General features: G+C 39.3%; 1 protein-coding gene and 1 long non-coding RNA gene across 2 annotated transcripts in view; one reads left to right on the forward strand and one right to left on the reverse strand.

Annotated features, from left to right (window-relative positions):
• Positions 1-8274, forward strand: part of LOC144630051 (uncharacterized) — a 162645-nt gene extending 154371 nt beyond the window's left edge. The window contains exon 3 of the long non-coding RNA XR_013566446.1: positions 8190-8274. This is a non-coding gene — a long non-coding RNA (uncharacterized LOC144630051). The remainder of the gene's footprint in view (positions 1-8189) is intronic.
• On the reverse strand, positions 75-1028 carry LOC144630047 (uncharacterized). Its single transcript, XM_078488330.1, has 2 exons — positions 902-1028; positions 75-787 (listed from the first exon to the last, which is right to left on the reverse strand). Exons 1-2 carry the CDS (start codon positions 933-935, stop codon positions 75-77), a joined length of 747 nt encoding a protein of 248 aa, XP_078344456.1. The 5' UTR covers positions 936-1028.
• Positions 8275-15170: the final 6896 nt, after the last annotated feature.

Below are 15170 nucleotides of genomic sequence, written 5' to 3' on the forward strand. Positions count from 1 at the left end.
ACAACGGGGACAGTACTTACAGTTCTCTTTCTCTTTCTTTCTCTCTACTCTCTCTCTCTTTCTCTCTTAATATATTAGTATAGTTTTTCCAAACATTTGTGCGCTTTGCTAGCGACCTCGCGCGATCGTTGTTTTTGATAGTGAACCTTTGCCACGACTGAGCTGTGTTTCTGGTCCTCGGAAATTGTGCTCTGCGCACTGCTGCTAAGATGTCTAGTACTTGCCGTCTCGACAATCTGTCGATAGCGAGTCGGATGAACGTACTTGCCTGTTGCATCGAAGACCAGTTTACTCATTAGTTCTCCTAGCTTGTTTTGTTGTCCTCCATTTCTCGTCACTAAAACATAACCACAGTTCGGCTTGAGCAGAGGGCGAATGTGATTGATGTAGCCATCTAACACTTGCATGCTAGTCTCGGTCAAGTAAAGAGAATCAAAGCCATATTTTCCCGCTGTTTTGAACATTTTCTGATCAATAAATCCGCCGTTGGTTTTAGCTTTATTCACCATCTTAACAGTCAAATACTGATATGTCATCGGACGTGAACCTTTGACCTTGATGAACAAATATACGGCGAGAAATTTGGTAGCAAAAGATAACTCAAATGGGGATATCGAACCTGGATTATCCTTGCATGACTTCAGCACGCTTTCGTAGCGCGGCAAGTATCGCCCAACGACTTCCAAGAGCTCTTCGAGGGTGGCCCAGTGTCCCTTGGCTTCTAAGGCGTCGATATCCAGTTCGCTAGTCCATTGTAATCGCATCATCTTCGACACGGTTTTGCGCACTTTTTTCAAGCAAAGTTCTGTACAAGATATCCCTCTTAACACCGATTCCGAAGCTCCGTTAACTTTTCTGAAATCCCCCAATTCTGCAATGGCGTCCAAGTAGCCTATGCGACCTGCATGCCCGAGTTTCCACTCATCTTTCATCATGTCAACAAATTTGAAAAGGAGATCAGGCGAACATAGACTAAAGTCAACAATTTCAAATGTGAGATCCTCATCTTCTTCGCAACAGAATTTAAGAAATTTTAAACACCTGCTGACAATTTGGCGTGCTTGCCGATCGTATATGAAAACAGATCTGTTGTTCCAATTCAGCTGGAAAAGGAACAAATTTCTAAGGAACAAAATTGCTTTTGGAAGGAACCACTTAAAACATTTGGGAACGACATCCCACGATTAGGAATAGCACGTTCCCAATCGTTCATAAGAAAATGCTTAAGCGGAACAGTCGTTCCTCATAATCGAACTTCGGAACTTAATGCGCTCGCTATTAGGAACAAATTGTTTAAAAGAGAACACTCGATAAAATCGGAACCATTCAAAAAGGACCATACCGTATTTATTCGATTAAGCGCCCTGGGCGCTTATTAAATTTTTGGTCCTTGGGAGTAGGCGCTTATTCGAGGTGGGCGCTAATTCGAGGCTGGGCGCTAATTAAATTTTCACGATTTTCAGCAAAATATAAAGTTTATTTTTGTAGCAAAACAATTAATAATAATGGGTAATAATAAAAGGGGAAGACATACCAAAGCAGAATTTTAACTGTTCATTTAAAGATTCTGTAAAATACTAAGAAAACTCGATCATGAGGGAAGTCTTCTTAGTAGCACATAGTCAATTTCAATAATCAATACTCCTCTTATGGTTTTCAGTTTTTTTGTGGGGTGGGGGTGGGCGCTTATTCGAGGCTGGGCGCTTATTAACTTTCCTACCTACAGGGTGGGCGCTTATTCGAGGTGGGCGCTAATTCGAGGTTGGGCGCTAAATCGAATAAATACGGTATGTTCCTATAAAGATAAAAACGGAACAAAGATTTCCCTTTATTCGAAATAAAAAGGAACTTTGTGTTCACATTTATGACAAAAGGAACCCTCTGTTCCGAATTCAGACATCGTTGTTCCTGTTATTGATTTCGGCCTAAATTACAGTTCCTTTAAGTGTATTCTGAGTTTGTTCCTAAAGCAATAAGAGGAACAAAACTTTTGGTTATTTTTTATTACGTATTCATCTTTTTTTCGAAAAAGTGACAGCAGTTACTGGCTTGATTGACATTAATAATTGAGCAAAACAAAACAGTAAAATTGGCGGAACACCAGCTTTTCAAGAAAGCCATTATTTTTCGTGTCGCATCAGCTAAAATCCTAATTTGAAAAGTTGCTAAGGCTGCATTCATTATGTATCCTACAGGGGGGGGGGGGCAGAGGATTTTAGGGGGGTTCTCAAATAGAATATTCACCTGGCTTGTATGCTCCTGTCTTTTGCCTTTGACGATGATTTGAAAACCACACTTGAACCTGTGAAAATCAGTGAAAGACATTTTTTATAACAAACTATATTCGTATTCTCGGTAATGGACTGAAACTAGCTCACAATGGAGGCTTATGGGAATATCATTAAAAAGAGTTTCATGTCATTTGCATTTAAAAAGATTTCCCGCATTATCCTCCATTGCAAGCTAATTCCAGTCCTATGCCGAAAATACGAATATGGCCTATTGACATCGAATTTCTTTCCTCCCCCAGAGGCCTCTTTCTTGATTGCTGGTAGTTTAGAGTCTGGGAGAGGGGCAGGGGGAGGTTGTGGGGTTGGTTTGGGAAGCGTGCTGGGAACGCTGGGAAAGAAAAAGCGAGAAAACAGGCTCCCTAGTGTTTCCTTTCCCCATCATCCCCTGCGCATCCACTTTTTCGCCCTCTGGCCTCCCCTCCCATAGTAAGCCTTCGCGAAGAAGAGAGAGCCATATACCATACTTTGTGGTGGTGGCGGTGGTGGTGGTGGAGTTAAACAATAGAATTGTGGTGGTGGTGGTGAAGTTAAACAATAGAATTGTGGTGGTGGAGTTAAACAATAGAATTGTGGTGGTAGTGGTGGAGTAAAACAATAGAATTGTGGTGGTTGTGGTGGAGTAAAACAATAGAATTGTGGTGGTGGTGGTGGTGGTGGAGTTAAACAATAGAAATGTGGTGGTGGTGGTGGTGGAGTTAATCAATAGAATTGTGGTGGTGGTGGTGGTGGAGTTAAACAATAGAATTGAGGAGGAGGAGGAGGAGGAGGAAGAGGAGGAGGAAGAGGAGAGGAGAAAACAATAGAATTGATCCTCACATCTGCCCCACATCGGCCTCACATCGGCCTCACATCGGCCCACCTCATCCCCTACCATTCTATTGTTTAACGCCACCACCACAAATTATTCTATTGTTTTCTCCTCCTCCTCCTCCTCCTCCTCCTCCTCAATTCTATTGTTTAACTCCACCACCACCACCGCCACCACCACAATTCTATTGTTTAACTCCACCACCACAATTCTATTGTTTAACTCCACCACCACCAACACAACCACCACCACCGTCACAATTCTATTGTTTAACTCCACCACCACAATTCTATTGTTTAACTGCACCACCACCAACACCACCACCACCACCGTCACAATTCTATTGTTTAACTCCACCACCACAATTCTATTGTTTAACTCCACCACCGCCACCACCACAATTCTATTGTTTAACTCCACCACCACCACCACAATTCTATTGTTTAACTCCACCACCACCACCGCCACCACCACAGTTCTATTGTTTAACTCCACCACCGCCACCACCACAGTTCTATTGTTTAACTCCACCGCCACCACCACAATTCTATTGTTTACCTCCTCCTCCGTCTCATCCTCCTTTTCTCTGTACCCCTATTGTACCCCATCTGCAGCTCTTTTGTACCCCCTCTGTACCCCTATTGTATTCTCTCTGTACCCTGACTGTACCCCTGCTGTACCCCCTCTGTACCCCTCTTGTACCCTCTCTGTGCCCCCTCTGTACCCCTCTTGTACCCTCTCTGTACCCCTAAACTACGGAAAGGATATTTGCGTCGATGTTATGATTCCAGAGCTATCACACATACACAAATAAGAAGAAATCAGAAATTACAAACTATTAACCACTTAATGACGAGCATGAAGACGATTATAAAGTTTTATCATTGTAACGCGTATATCGCACGACCGAAATAAAGGTTTTGGTTGACTTACAATCTGTAATTATCGTCTCATCATTAGTAAGGTTAGTTTCGTGGTGCTAAAAGTTCGCTTAAATCGTATAGTGTTTACTTTTAAAATTACTGAAAATCATTGTAATGTAATGTTGAACGATCGAAATAAAAGTTTTGCTTGAATTACAATCTGTATGTTTAGCGTCTAATTTTGTGTAAGTTTAACGAAAACTCGTGTTTATTTCCGAGGTCACTGAAGCGCGTACACTCTATTGTTTTTATGTTTTCGATTGGTCATGTTTTGTTCACTAGAGTACATCGAGTCTTAACCATTGTTTTAAAACAATAACGTCTGGAATACAAAATATATGCAACTAGACAACTTGCATAATTACAGAATTTAGCGATCTGACCGAAATGAATCGGTACTTATACCTGTTCTGTGAAATGCTGAAAAAAAGAAACGCTACCGCCATGGAGTAGAAAGATAAATTATGACATCATGGATCTTCACAAAGGCAATTCCGTTAAACAAAAAAGTGCTTGTGCGATACACAGCTTTGGAAGGAAACGTTTTGCTTCACTGAGCGACTTTTTAAAGAATAAATAGTAATTTATCGTCTAGACACATGACATCGCGAATACACATTGATATTTCTCCCCATAAAATAAAATTATACGTTTATTTTATCATGTTATGAAGTCCGCTTACTAAAATCATAATTTTTGCAAAATATTTATATCTACTAATTTTTGACAATAAACCAGAATGGAGGGGGGGGGGGGACAATGCATGATGTTATGTTCTAAAAATATCTAATTACATCATCCGATCTATTTTTAAACTATGATGTCATCCTCTATAATTGGTCACCCATTACGTCATGAACGCCCCTTCACCCTTGCGCATACGCCCCTTAAACCGATGATGTCATCCTCCGAAAAGGAAAATTACGTCATCCCCAGGGGGGATTGTGACGTCATGTACGCCCCTTACGCCCTTACGCATGCGCCCTGGCGCAGAACCCCCCGTCTTATACTACTACGTATGAGCTGGCATCATGGCAATTTGTAGAGCAATACTCTTTTTACAGGTCTGTCGCTTTGACGAGCGGATAGGCTACGAATTATAAAGCTCTGAGCAATGCTTGGAAGAGGGTCTCAATGGCGTTAACCGTTAGCCGTAAAACGGCCGAAAATTTAGCCGTTAGGCGTAAAAATTAGAAAATTTTCACCGTAAAATATGTCAACCGTAAAAAATCGGTCAGTAATGGTCCTAAGACCTGAAATATGCTTTTCCGAAATGGAAAAAACAATGGAAACTAATTTTTAACTTCTGTTAACCGTAATGGAAATTAATTAACCGTTAGCGGTAAAAAAAGCCAAAATTTTTGCCGTTAACCGTAAAAGCCACCACCCCATCGAGACCCTCTTGCAATGTACAGCAGAGAATTATATCATATAGTGTCGATTACGAAATTTTGGTTATCGACACATTCAATTTATTTATTAAATCACGAGTCAAACTCCTTATTTTTCTCTTAAGTCGACGTTGAGCGAGACTGAAACGCGATCTAAGAGAGTCGATGTCGCGATTTGTGTTTTGCAGTGCGCGGTTAGCGTTTATTTGGGTCGTCACGAAACTCTTCTCCTCTGCTTGAATAGGATGTCATTTTCCGTTTTTTGGCCTTAGAAAGGGTATCGATTTTCGCTTTCTTTATGGTGAGGGTTTAAGAACCTTCGCGGCACATCCCTATCCGAAATTGATGTGCACACCCCCGGGTTGTTTTCTTTCTCCGTTTACCCAGCACACACTTCTCCGGTTAGCAATTTTCTCGTTCACTTTACATGGTTTTTAGCAGATTTTAAAGAAAAATAAATCATGCTCGCATTCTAGAAATTACCTGGCGTTTATTCAACTGCATTGTTGAACAGATTCCTCGGATTGTCTCTGCGTCGGGTCGTCCACTGCATTGAACAAAAATCTCATCAAGCATTGCCCTCTGCCATGTCTTGAGTTTCACTGGTGTTGCTGCTGGCTTTATTTTGACTTTTAGCGTCGTTGGCGTCGATGTAGTGTCTGTGGCCACAGCAGCGCGCTTTCTTTTCAAATTTGGTTTCTTCGCTTGGGTGTCCAGAAATAACTGCTTTTCAGTGCTGCTAGTTAGAAACTCTTTCATCTTTAGCCACACTACTTTTCCAGAACCGCTGGGTAGGGTTGGCGGGGGTCGCTTCAGAATGTCGGACATGTGTGATTTTGAACGGCCAATATATTTAGCAAATCCGAACGCATAACACCGTTGCAGTCCAGCCACGTTGCTAAACAGTCAGCAATTTCTTTTGGTGTTTCCAGCTCTTGATATTGATCTAAATCCACCATTACTGCATTGTTTGGCTGATCAGTACTGACATCCTCTTCGGCTGTTTCGTTTTCTTCGCTTTCTTCATCGCTTGCACATTGAGCGGTCGGAATCTCAACGACTTCAAACTTAATGAGCTTTGTTTCACGGATTTCATTTAGAGCCTCTAATAGTAAATCTTTCTGATCTTCTTGAACCTGGATTTGAAAAGAATTCATTTTTTGGAGTATCAGGAGACAGGGCGATCAACAAGACTGTATACGTTCAGATTGAGTCTTTTCACTCGTGGCAAGCCTTCAATGCAATCCAAACCAGAGATCTTCGAACTCACTGGAACAGAAAGAGAATTCCAAAAATTAAATATGGAATAACGTGGCTTCTGCTGTGAAAAAGAAAAAAAGGAGGTTGCAAAACAGACTTTTATAACTGAGCAGTAGGTCTGTAATAGGGGAGAATCTTGACCGACGGAGGTCGTGAATACAGACTGCCAACAAAGATCGATTAATGAAATGTTTATTATATGGCCAAACAAGAAAACTATATAAACATAAGTAAATAATAAAGAAGGGAAACCTAGTAAATGGCCCAGCTCACCACAAGTCTCTCGTGGCTCAGTTAGTTAGAGTGTCCATGGGAAATCCAATCGTGAATTCGGCGGTAGTGTAGCACCTCTCATAAGCTTGTAATTCTGCTAACCCGCAAGTGTAGCAGTTATTATTGCTTCTAGGGACATTGTTTCTTTTGTTTGTTCTATTGTTTTCTCGAAGGGTAGCGAGCCATTCATGTGAGACCTTGCGAGTTAAGCCTGTTCCAGGCTCTCGGTAGTTATGGGAGAGTGAATAACGCGGGTGGGCGACGAAAAAATGAGGCGAGCGTCCCCCCTCGTTTTTTTCCTCGCTCGCCCGCGTTTTTCGCCTTTCCCCTTCAACTACCGAGAGCCCGGAACAGGCTATTGCGAGAGCTGCTACATGTCCGAATTCGCTAGTTTCCAGTCCTTGTGAGACACGGCCATAAAATAAAGATGCATAATAAAATCTTGCTATTAATTTGACTTTGCCGGTAGGAGCCCTAACGAACTAATTAATCGGGCGGGGCCTGGGCCCAATTCATAATTTGCACGGAATTTTTTTTTTTTTTTGTCGGTAAATCGATCCAGACCCACGCGGCCCAGCCGGCTCTTTTGTCACGGTCACGCAAGAATTAATGTTTAATAGCGATCAGACGATCACTCGCGTTTAACATGAACACTCTGCTCTCTGAAATGTATAATTTTGTTTTATTCCATATTTTACCAGAAGAGAGGGCTGAATATAATCACATAGCGGAACCAAAGACTAGGGCTTTCCACAAGTTGCTCGAGATTTTCCAAAAAGTTGCCCGTAATTTCTCAAAAAGTTGCTCAAAAGTTGCTCCCAAAATCCAAAACAGTTGCTTCTGATAATAAAAGTTGCTCGAAAGTTGCTCCAAAAAATCCAAAACGCCGCTTCTAATTAAGACAATTTCTCTAAATATATGCTTATTTCCCTTTCGGATTAGATTTCTAAGCAGTTTTATGCAATTTTACAGCAAAAAAGTATCTAAATAACAAATCAACGGTTAAATAACAAGAATTTTTTTAACTGAGAAAAATCGTGAAGATATCGATGACGTCATTTTTGATGAAGAGTTTCGAAAAGTTTCGAAACGTCTTCAGATGTTCCCGGAAAATCTTCGGCAAACTTCGTAAATCTTCGGAAACGTTCGTATTGCCTTTGAACAACACTCGGATAATCTTCGGAGATGTTCGGTATAAAAATTGCTTAAAATGCAACACTGAAGTTGCTCGAGAGGAAAAAAGTTGCTCGAAGGGGAAAAAGTTGCTCGAAACATGAAAAGTTGCCAAAAAGTTGCCGAGCAACTTGTGGAAAGCCCTACCAAAGACCGCTTGGACATGTCCAAGCTATTTAAAACTACCACTACGTCAGACCCATGTCACACGATCTCTCGCTTGCAGCTATAAATAATCATTCACCTATTTTCTGTTTGAATACTCTGCGCTCTGTTTGTGTGAAAAAATTATTGTTGTGTTACTCAAGCGTTTACCCGGAACGTGTTAAATATTGCAAAACAACGACTTATTTTCTGGATATCCCAATTTTTGTTTTGAGTTTACGGTATTTTGAGAATCGAAACGTTATCGAAACGTAAGTTGTAATTTCTTGGCATGTTGTTTTTTCTTGTTTTCCTTCCCTTGACGCTTTGTTTTGCATATTTATGTTCATCTCGCACGTGCGAAAAGAATTGTCGCATTCTGATTGGCTTTTTGTTTGTAAACTTAAGACGAACCCATGAACCTTGCTTGGGTATAACTATAGTTAGTGTGTATTGTTTTGGATCAGCGAGGCGTAAATTTTCTAACTATAGTTAGGGCGAACAGAGAAGCGGTCACATTACCGAAATAGCTAACTATAGTTAACGCCGTCCTAACTACAGTTAGTTGTCTAGATGTGACCGCAGCCATTATCCTAATGCTTCCAAGTTACACATATAGTGAAATTTGATTTACAAATTATACACAATACGTAGACATGTGTTTCTACATAAACTGAGAAAACAAGAACTATAGGAGGGCATTAAATTTCGCGACATTAAAGTTCGCGGGAATTTTTTTTCGCGTCGCTTTAAGTTCGCGATTTTTTTTAAATCGCGAAAATCGCGAAATTAAAGCGACGCGAAAATTAGTACCAATAAGGTAAATTTGAAAACGGAGGAACTTGAAAAAGCCGTATAAAATGTTTTCCGTCTACATTAAGGTCGCGGGGGACACCTTAGGCTCATCATTATGCATTTATTTAAAGCGTATGCACGAAGTACAACGACTGACATCGACAACTTTACGAGATATTTATGACTGGACAAAAATATGGGCGCGTGCGTGTGATTTGTAAAAAATCCCTGTTTCTTTGATATTTTAGCTAATTTAAAACAACACTTAGCGATATACGTTCATATAGATTGTAGGAAGTCTTTGAGCTTATTTTCATTTAAATTTGAATATATCTGCAACTCAGAGTAATCACAAAATATTTGGCATAAACAATCGTGCCCTTTTTAAAAACGCATTGTTCTCACCATAAAAGCGTGGAATATAATTACCATAATTACATCTCTCCTTGGCAAAATGATCGTATTTTGGTCGGGACACCTTCGGAAATCTCAAAGTTTGGACTTTTCCGACAATTTTGTGGCAGAGAATACAGCGCGGATACAGAACTTCATTACTTGCAACTGCAGATAGGTAAACTATGAATACTGTAGTGTGTCATAACAGAAGCGGAATTTTAAAAGAGCGCTTTTAGAAAGAGGTAGAAGACATTAAATTCATATTTGCGCACTTAAACCGCCATTACTTTCTGACAAACTTTAAATTAAAAAATCCGCTTCTGTTATGACACTCTAGAGGTATTGACTGATTAGCTTTTGACAAGATCACAGTGTGCTGTCTCCTACTCGTTCCGCAAACTCTGCCACAAAATCATGTTTTTCCCAATTTGGCACTAACGAGGCTATAACATCGCCGTTAAATGCAATCTACCAAATAAAAGATGACATTCGCAATCTTTCGTCATTTCTTTATGTCTCTGTAAAGTTTGAGCTTGATCGCACCCATAACAGCTAAGAAATAAGCGTTTTAAAAGATGCAGGTCAAGCAAAATTTCCCTTCATGAATTTATTCATGCAGTTGGTATCCCCCGCGACCTTAACGTGGGTAAATTTGAAAACGATACGCTTCATTGCACGTAAAGTTACAACGCATGCACAGAGCTATTGTTTAGCTAATTAAACCTTTTGTTTTGACAGAGATCACATCACTATTTGACGTCAGCGTTTTCAAAAAGTCCCGGTTTCGCCCGTTTTCACCGTCAACACTACACCACCTAGCCGGCGTTTTCAAATTTACCCCTTTTGGAGAGCGATTTTGAAAAGTACCGTTTTCGGTGACCGAAAACGCCGTTTGAGTGTGGACGGTTGGCCTATCCGGTAAAAAAAAATATGCGTTTTCAAATTTACCCAGGTCAGTGTGGACAGGGCCTGAATGTGTAAAAATGCACGAGCACGCGTGCAGAATATTGTTGCTAATTAGACCTTTTGTTTGAAGACGTTCATTAAATTTCCTGGTGTCAAATGTGGTGTATGTTGTGTATTTTGAACTGCTTGTTTGGAGGAATTCTGCAATTTCAATTTTGAGAAATTTCTTCTGATAACAAGAGGCAAGTCTGGACTTTTTGGAGGAACGTGGCCATTTGAAGTTTACCTGAGAGCGAGGTTCTGCGCTTTTCCGTACTGATCAAGCTGCTAGTTTGAGCGAACATACGTCTATTGCCGCCTTTTACCCAAGTTACATTTTTACTTCCGGTTGTAATGTGATATCCAACTTCCTTGACCCCCAAGTAGCAGAAGCATGCGACCATGGAAAGCTGAGAGTTTCACCCCTTGTCACTATATTGAACTCGTAGAGCGATCGGATGTCGCCCCATTCTCGTCCCCATAGCCCTTTCGTTTCTCTTAGCCGGCTGGGCCTTGGCACGAGAAAACGAAGGACTCTGGGGACATATGATTTTTGAATTAATTCGAATTTTTTTGATTGGCTGTTTGGAACAAAGAATTCCTAAACCACTCTCTCTTACATTCTTTTGAAACATCATGACTGCATACATGAAGAATGTCGCCCCGAGAATTAATATTTCCGAATGTTTTTGTCCTACCCAGACCCAATACTTTCTAGATCCCAGATCTCCAACTTGCTAGACTGCGTATTAAAAATTCAAAATTTCCACTTCAAATCAAAATACACAACAATAACAGGTAAGATTTATCTTTTATTTATATATCCTCACCTGATGTGAGGGCGCCCTGTGGTTATCTCATGGAATGGCCTGAAAGGGATGTTATTAACTAAGTCTGTCCTAGCTTAAAACGTCATTTATTCACTCTTGATAATCTTAAGAAATAAAAAGAAAGGTACATATGCAAATAAATAATCAGCTTAGTATCGTCTGTAGTAATAAATCAAAATCTCAGCGAAATTTCTTTAGTTACTTGTGATCAATAGACAACAATTCAATTATTGTGAATTTTTCAATCAAATACAGGGGGTGAGTGAAGATTGCTATTGGTATAACTGGAAGTCCTACAATTGACACGACTGAAAAGAAAGGTTAAGAAGAATCAGATTATCAATAAAAATAAAAAAAAAACGAAAGAGTGCGATACTAAACAGAGCCCGAGAAGAAAACCCAATTTTCATTGCCCTTGTAAGCATGGATAAGAACGACAATCGAATTCCTGTTTTTTCTCCTTGACCTTAAGCTGTACATGTGCTGCCTCGTATGTTGCCTATAAAGGCAAAGTTTTAGAAGCCTGTGGTCTTTCATGTCGTAAAAATGTTCAAGTGATTTATCTTCACAAGGTCACATCCCAGTTAGACGAAAAAACACAGTAATGAGCAAAACTTGCAAAGAATTAGTGAACACGTGACAGCGCTTGTAGTCAAATTGATACGGAAGGACAGGTGGTAAATTCTTTTTTGCCCCCGTAGGGTTTTGGCCCAGAGGCCAAAACCCGAGGAGGCATCATAGAAGTCCCCGCGTGTATATATAAGGGATTAAAAAAATAGAAAATACATGAAGAAATATACAAGAAATGTATAGTAGTATGCGAGGCGATCCTGATTTGATGAAACTAGGCGCGCACGGTGGTCTCGGTTAATTTTGCGGCAAGCACGCAAGGTATTTTGGGTGTTTCGCCGCCATACTGCCAGCAACAAGCTGAAGATTTGCGACTCAAACGTCTAAACATTTACAGTTCAAAGCTAGATGGGTATCTTGTTTAAGATAAGCTCGCTGAATTGAAAGACTCATTTGTAAACCGCGATTTGTCAAACACAAATCACAACAGACCGAAAGACTCAGTCACAATTAAAACAGACTACCCAGCTACCCCGTTTATAAGCTACCTTATTATAGGAAATTAACGCTCCATGAAATTAACGCGAATTCTCAAAATTTGCGTTAGTTTATGTCGCGTTAATTTTTGTGAGCGTTAATTTCCGCGACATTATTTAAGTGAGCGTTAATTTCCGATACCTTAATTTCACCCCGAACACATATAGCAAATAGCATATAGCAGAAAGCAATAACCTTCTCTTTTTTGTACGGTATTTTTCAATCTTTTACAATGTAAAGGCCTTAAAGAAATCTCATCTGTAATATTTCTAGTTCATTCTTGCTTTCAGAAGAGCGTTTCTCGACATCCGTTTTCTTTTAAAACAGCCAAAATATCTTTAGAGACACATCACTAATCGCGTTCATTTTCTTTATTTTGAAAATTCTACCCCCTCCCCCCCCCCAAACCCTACTCGCGTTAATTTATTCAGGAGTACGTTTCCCTCCAATTCGCCTTAATTTAGGTCTCGTTAACTTTAAAGACGTAAATTTACAGGAGCGTTAATTTCCTATAATAAGGTATCTAGGTATGTGCGGTGCCAAAGGGTATGGTTTTCGATCCTTTGTCAGCTGTAATAGGGAATTTTTTGTGCATTCTAGTAAGAAATGAGGTATAATTCTTGGAGGAATAAATATTTAAGGGTTACATGTATTTTGGCCTCCTGGGTATATTTAAAATATGGTAATACTAGTATTAAAAATAATCCATCATAAGAGATATAAGAGAGTGTATTGCGTATTATCTTAATTTATCATTCATTTGTTGTTGTGTTTATGTTTTGTTGTTTAAGGGTATGGTTTTCGAGCCTTTGTCTGTAATAGGAAATTTTTTGTGCATTTCGGTAAAACATAAGGTATAATTCTTGGAAGAATAAATAATTATGGGAATAGTCGTAGAGGCGAGCAAGCCTATTAAATTAAATAGATACCCTAAGGGTTACATGTATTTTGGCCTCCTGGGTATATAAAAATGGTAATACTAGTATTAAAAATAATCCAACATAAGTGATAAAATGTATTGCGTATTATCTTAATTTATCATTCATTTGTTATTGTGTTTATGCTTTGTTGTTTAAGGGTATGGTGTTCGGGCCTTTGTCTATAATAGGGAAATTTTTTGTGCATTTCGGTAAAACATAAGGTATAATTCTTGGAAGAATAAATAATAATGGCAATAGTCGTAGAGGCGAGCAAGCCTATTAAATTAAATAGATGCCCTAAGGGTTAAATGTATTTTTGGCTTCCTGGATACATAAATATGGTAATAATAGTATTAAACAACAAGAATCCAACATTAGAGGGAAATTGTATTTTGCATTAACTCGATTTATTATCAATTTTAAAAATTACTATATTTAGAAGAGGAAGCCACATCAGCTTTAGCTGGTTTTCATGTGGCTCGCCTATCAAAATCAAATTGGAATTTGGGATGTTATAGGGAATGTTTTCTTCATTCTGGTCCGAGATAAAAGAGTAAAGATTCAGGCAATAGGTCGTAGAGGCGAGAAAGCCTATTAAATTAAATAGATACCCTAAGGCTTGTATGTATTTTTCACTTCCCTGGATACATTAATATGGTAATACTAGTGTTAATCAACAAAAATTTAAGATAAGAGAAAAAAATTCCCTGTGGAAATGTTTTTTTGTATTATATTAATTTGCTATCTATTTGTTGTCGTGTTTAAGTTTGTCTGTGTTAATCTCTTACTAAGGTTGCAACTGATTTTTTTCAGTAAAAATGATCTTTTTAGTTTGTTGACAGTTCCATAACAGAAAGAACGCAAGATATTTTGTACCAGTTATAAGTTGTCAAGTGTTAATCAAGAGTTGCCAAGAAGCAGAGCTTATGTAAGAAACATTACACAAGATTGAAAGAAGCCAGACGTCTTGAAATGACTTAATTTTGATGTCTTTTTTCTACGGCTGTAAAATATTAAGATATTTCTTTTTCTTTGGAAAAATGAACGCGGACTCAACATATTCGGAGTTAACTTTAAAAGTGTAACACATACCGAATATATCTCGATACTTGATCGAATCTGAATTTTTTTATAATAACGTCGGCGCATAAAATTTATAACGACGCATATTTAAATGATTATGCGTCGATTATTCTTCGCTTTCTCAAAACGTGAGCTTGGGACGCCTGTGGGCTCACATAAGTTATGGGAAGAGGCGAGCCCGGAGGCGGAAAGGGGTGGGAGCTAAGGCACAAAGGTAAACCGTCGCTGCGGATCGAGCGAAGACCAGATGTCTGTCGTCCGTTTAACGAAGAGAGAAATAAACAAGATAAAACAGGCCTATTTAAGCCTGGATTATACGGGCAATTTTTTTGTGTCAAATATATCTGATCGTGTAGATGTCACAACAATTATTTGTCAACAGTTCAAAGTTTAGTGCGCCAGTAATGACTTTGGACAGCACAGATACGCAGAAACGCATACGCAATGCTGTGGCAATATTTGACACATTTTATGTGACGAGTCGTCTTCACCAGCAGTTTTTCGTTTGTGACAACTTTTATTTGTCATTTAAAAGCTAACACGCCAGCTTTTCAGCAAATATATCTGTCACATAAAAATTGGCCAATTTTCCTTGTCCACACGAGCAAATAAAAGTTTTCACGACAAAAATTTCACATAAAAAATTGTACGTGTAAACTGGCCTTTGTATTAATCTCGTGTAAATAATAAACAAATAGGCTCCCTTGAGGATCTGCAGAAGTAATAACTTAGATCTCAAAGGAATTGGGGGCGTTTGTGGTTGATGCCCCCACTGAGAAAAGGTGATTGATCTTGCGTCTGTTTTACTTCTTTTAATGGTGTCATTTCAGA

The sequence above is a fragment of the Oculina patagonica genome, chromosome 11 (genome assembly GCF_052425735.1).
Source record: "Oculina patagonica isolate OP01 chromosome 11, crgOcupat, whole genome shotgun sequence".
Classification (NCBI taxonomy): Eukaryota; Metazoa; Cnidaria; class Anthozoa; order Scleractinia; family Oculinidae; genus Oculina; species Oculina patagonica.